At 38.1% G+C, this 4,982-nt stretch overlaps 1 protein-coding gene across 1 annotated transcript in view; it reads right to left on the reverse strand.

Moving 5' to 3' along the window:
* The window catches only part of ARL5B (ARF like GTPase 5B), a 9,570-nt gene that overhangs the window by 1,189 nt on the left and 3,399 nt on the right, over window positions 1–4,982 (reverse strand). Inside the window, exons 3-4 of the mRNA XM_007447299.1 lie at window positions 3,637–3,720; window positions 1,951–2,102 (exon numbers count right to left, since the gene is read on the reverse strand). Coding sequence (XP_007447361.1) covers window positions 1,951–2,102; window positions 3,637–3,720 — 236 coding nt within the window. The remainder of the gene's footprint in view (window positions 1–1,950; window positions 2,103–3,636; window positions 3,721–4,982) is intronic.

Below are 4,982 nucleotides of genomic sequence, written 5' to 3' on the forward strand. Positions count from 1 at the left end.
GTATGTGGGCCTCTCACTGTTGTGGCCTCTCCTGTTGCGGAGCACAGGCTCCGGACGCGCAAGCTCAACGGCCGTGGCTCATGGGCCCAGCCGCTCCGCGGCACGTGGGATCTTCCTGGACCAGGGCAAGAACCCGTGTCCCCTGCATCGGCAGACAGACGCTCAACCACTGCGCCACCAGGGAAGCCCCTCCTCTTTTTTAAATTTTAATTTTACTGAAGTATAGTTGATTTACAATGTTGTTTTACTTTCTTCCGTACAGCAAAGTGACCCAGATATATACATATATATAAATTTTTCCATATTCTTTTCCACCATGGTCTGTCACAGAATATTGAATATATAATAGTTCCGTGTGCTATATACAGTAGGACCTTGTCATTTATCCATCCTATATATATCCATCCTATATATATTACTTTGCCTCTGCTAACCCCAAACTCTCATTCCCTCCCTCCCTCCGCACCTTGGCAGCCGCAAGTCTGTTCTCTATATCTGTGAGTCTATTTCTGTTTTGTAGATATGTTGATTTGTATTGTACTTTAGATTCCACATATTAGTGATATCATATGATATTTGTCTTTCTCTGTCTGACTTACTTCTCTTAGTATGGTAATCTCTAGGTCCATCCATGTTGCTACAAAGGACATTATTTCATTTTTAATGGCTGAGTACTATGCCATTCTTTTTAATGGCTGAGTACTATGTACCACATCTTCTTTGTCCATGCATCTGTCGATGGACATTTAGGTTGTTTCCATGTCTTGGCTATTGTAATATTTCCCTTTTTGGAACCATCAGACTGTGAATACAGATGAGATCTTATTCATTTTGATGATCCCAGAACCCAGAGCCAGCACTGAGTATTTATGTTTAATATTAAGATTTATTAATAAATAAATGCTTATTTATGAAAAAAAAAAGATTAACTAAACTGAAACCACTATAGAAAGACGGCAGGAATTTCACCCTACTCTCCTAAATGCTAAAGAATGGAGTGCTTATGGCCTAGTCTTAGAAGTACAGATCAAAAAAGTCAACATACAGCTATTATATTACAAGCTATTTCTAGTATGAGAAATAATGAGAAGGTCAGTTTGATTTGAAGATAAATAAGTTCCTAGAGGGCTTCCCTGGTGGCGCAGTGGTTGAGAGTCCGCCTGCCGATGCAGGGGACACGGGTTCGTGCCCCGGTCCGGGAAGATCCCACATGCCGTGGAGCGGCTAGGCCCGTGAGCCATGGCCGCTGGGCCTGCGTGTCCGGAGCCTGTGCTCCGCAACGGGAGAGGCCACAACAGTGAGAGGCACGTGTACCGCAAAAAAAAAAAAATAATAAGTAAGTTCCTAGAAATAAACTGGGTAAACCATATATAACACACTGGGTTCTCCTTGGCCTACTATGTCCAAACTCAAATTCTTAGGAAAGGAGGAATACATTAGAATGGCGTTTATCTTAAATGTTGGTTGTTTAGAAGCATGCCTCCCAAAATGACTCCTGACAATAAAGAAGACGCACTCTTGTGGAAAGCTGGGAGTTCAGGCTTAATTAAGCCCTTGCAGAAAACATGAAATTTTTTTGAAGCTTCCTCTTTCTTTCGGGTGACATTACAATTTTTTCCCAGTTAGTGAATGATAAAAGCAAGAAATGAACAACAACGGAAAATCTAGACTGTGAAAACTTAATTCAAAAGTTTGTTCTTGCCCTTTTTTGGTGAAACATTCCACTTACACGTAACATTACAAAAAATTTGTCAGTAACTTTGTTAAATTGTAATTTAACAATAGTAATTGACTAAAATTATTCCAACCTTGTAAGCCTGAGACACAATATAAAAACTATCTTTAAAAACAAAAATGGAACAGGATTCAAAGAAGAAAGAAAGTTGGCTGAAAAAAGTTGCAAGAAATTTGAAAGAAGTCATACCTCCGTTCACACTGATGAGTACTTACCCTTCTCCTGTTAAAGCACAGCAGGACTGAATGTGCCATGGATGATCCTTAATTGAACTGAGGGTGAGGTATTTAGAGATTTCAGCTGCTGTCATACACCCTTTCATATCCTGTTTATTGGCGAAGATAAGGACTGCAGCTTTCCGTAAATCCTGCAATCAACATGAAATATTTCTAATATGTAAAATATCACAATTCAAATTAAAGTAATGAAGCAGGAGGATAAAATATGCCCTACTGAACAATTATAATGAAATCTTTCTACTTTAAAATAATCAGGCACTACTATGTAATATAAACATTTTGTTGAAATAAAAATAAATGACCTCAAATAACCATGATTTAATGATTTACTCTAACAAAGACAGATTAATATAAACTAGATATTAAAAATTATTTTTCTACTATTGGGCCAAATGGGTCAAACTAAAAGTAAAATAAACCTGAATCTATAATGACTTAAAACTATACGAGCAATATTCTAATAGGCAAATATAGTATATACTACCAAATACTACAGAATTTCTCCAAAATTTAAAGGAGAGTACTGAAGGTAAGGGCTGGGCAATACTACTTAAAGTCTTTGTACAACCTAAGCTCAGTGATTAATGTTCACTGCAGAATTGTTTATACTATCAAAACATTAGAAGTAACTTAAATGTTCATTAATAGAAGAATAGATCAAGTGTGGTATCTTCTTACAGTGAAATACTATGTAGTTGTTAAAAGGAATGAACTAAAGTTGTACATACTACCATGGATAAATCAGTGTTGTGCAAAATCCGTCCAAAACCAAGTTACAAAAAGATTACACACACACACACACACACACACACACACAATACCATCATATAAAGTTTTATGAACATGAAATATAATATTCTGTAGAACTGATAAGTACAGAAAAATGTAGCAAAAAGATCAAAATATGCACAGGAATAATAATCACTACTTTTAGGATGGTGGAATTCTTTTAGGGTTCTCTGAGAAACAAGGGAAGGAAATCAGGTTGAAGAGGTCTCATAAGATAATTAATATGTTGACTAGTGGGTGCATGAATGTGTTTTATTATCCAAGTCTTTAGTATATATGAACTATTTAGAATTAAGTGATCCCAAATTATTCACTAAAGAATTTTCAGTTATCATAAACTGTAGGGAGGAAAAAAACCTTAAATTTTCCTTTCTCTTGCCTCAATTTATCAGACTTTTAAAGGCATGACTAAGTAGTTTTAACTTAGAAAAATATTTTCAGTAATGGTATTAGTCTCCAAATTAATGTGTTCAGTTTTCTTAAGTTTGAAAAAGTATTAAAATTTTGGGGGAGCTTCCCTGGTGGCGCAGTGGTTGAGAGTCCGCCTGCCAATGCAGGGGATACGGGTTCGTGTCCTGGTCCGGGAAGATCCCACATGCCGTGGAGCAGCTGGGCCCATGAGCCATGGCCACTGAGCCTGCACATCCGGAGCCTGTGCTCCGCGACGGGAGAGGCCACAACAGTGAGAGGCCCACATACCACAAAAAAAAAAAAAAAAAAAATTTTGACCTCATGACTTGCATCAATTTGATATATAAAACTTTGTTAATGATGAAATAATCAACAGCAGAGGACATTAATCTTTGTGAAAAAGCTAAACCAGTGTACAGATACCTTACTCCATTTGTTTTACGTTTGCTTTTCAAAATTTACCTCGTGAGCCAACATTCTATATAATTCTTCTTTCGTAATAGCTAGTCGTTCCCTGTCAATGCTGTCAACCACAAGAATGATGAACTAGAAGACAAGTAAAAAGAAAATTAAATGGGATATTGAAATTTTCTGCAAAACTACTCTAAGTGCTAGAAGTACTTTCTATTATGACATCATCACTATAAAATGGTCCACTGCTTTTTCATCATAAAGTTTATATTATACTGAATCACATCAAGCAGTAAAATCCAAATGTTAATAAGAAAAATAACTCACAACTTCAACAAATAAAAACCATGCTGGAAAAGGTGATGTTTGAATATACAATACGCCCTAATATGTACTAAGATTTATTGTAAAATGCAGGTTAAAAAAAGTAATTTTTAAAAAGAAAGTCACAGTAATTTATTCTTTCACTAAAACTTAAAAGTACTCTGTAGTGGGCTTCCCTGGTGGCACAGTGGTTGGGAGTCCCCCTGCCGATGCAGGGGACGCGGGTTCGTGCCCCGGTCCAGGAGGGTCCCACATGCCGCGGAGCGGCTCGGCCCGTGAGCCATGGCCGCTGGGCCTGTGCGTCTGGAGCCTGTGCTCCACAGCGGGAGAGGCCACAACAGTGAGAGACCCGCGTACCGCCAAAAAAAAAAAAAGTACTCTGTAGTTATTCAAGCAAACAATAATTATTTAAGACAGTCTCCTGCCTATTAGAAAGAAGTTAGTTTCAAAGAAAAAGAGACACATTTATAAAACAACTAATGAATAAGACATTTTTACATAAAATATCAACAATAAAAAGGCAAGAAAAATTGTTAAATTGAAATATATATATATACTTGGGTGTTAATAATACTCTAAAGAAGATACAGGTGAAATTAAAGAAGAGCGCAAAGAGAACAGGAGAAAGCTATTGGTAATGGTGTAAATGAAAAAAGGTGTGTTACACATTCAAAATAAAGCATCTTTGTGGGCTTCCCTGGTGGTGCAGTGGCTGAGAGTCCGCCTGCCGATGCAGGGGACCCGGGTTCGTGCCCCGGTCCAGGAAGATCCCACATGCCGCGGAGCGGCTGGGCCCGTGAGCCATGGCCGCTGAGCCTGCGTGTCCGGAGCCTGTGCTCCGCAACGGGAGAGGCCACAGCAGTGAGAGGCCTGCATACCGCAAAAAAAAAAAAGCATCTTTGATAAGAAAAATAAGAAGATACAATGAGAAAGGGCCCCTAAATTGAACATTTTATGCGGAAGAAAAAGTTAAGAAATGAGATTAAATGGTTTTGAGGGTTATAGAAGAGGAGTAAAATAAACAGACAGGAAGGGTAGAATCAGATTGTTCAAATGACTACAAATAGGGAAAG

This window comes from Lipotes vexillifer, unplaced genomic scaffold, assembly GCF_000442215.2.
Source record: "Lipotes vexillifer unplaced genomic scaffold, Lipotes_vexillifer_v1.1 scaffold297, whole genome shotgun sequence".
Taxonomy (NCBI): domain Eukaryota; kingdom Metazoa; phylum Chordata; class Mammalia; order Artiodactyla; family Lipotidae; genus Lipotes; species Lipotes vexillifer.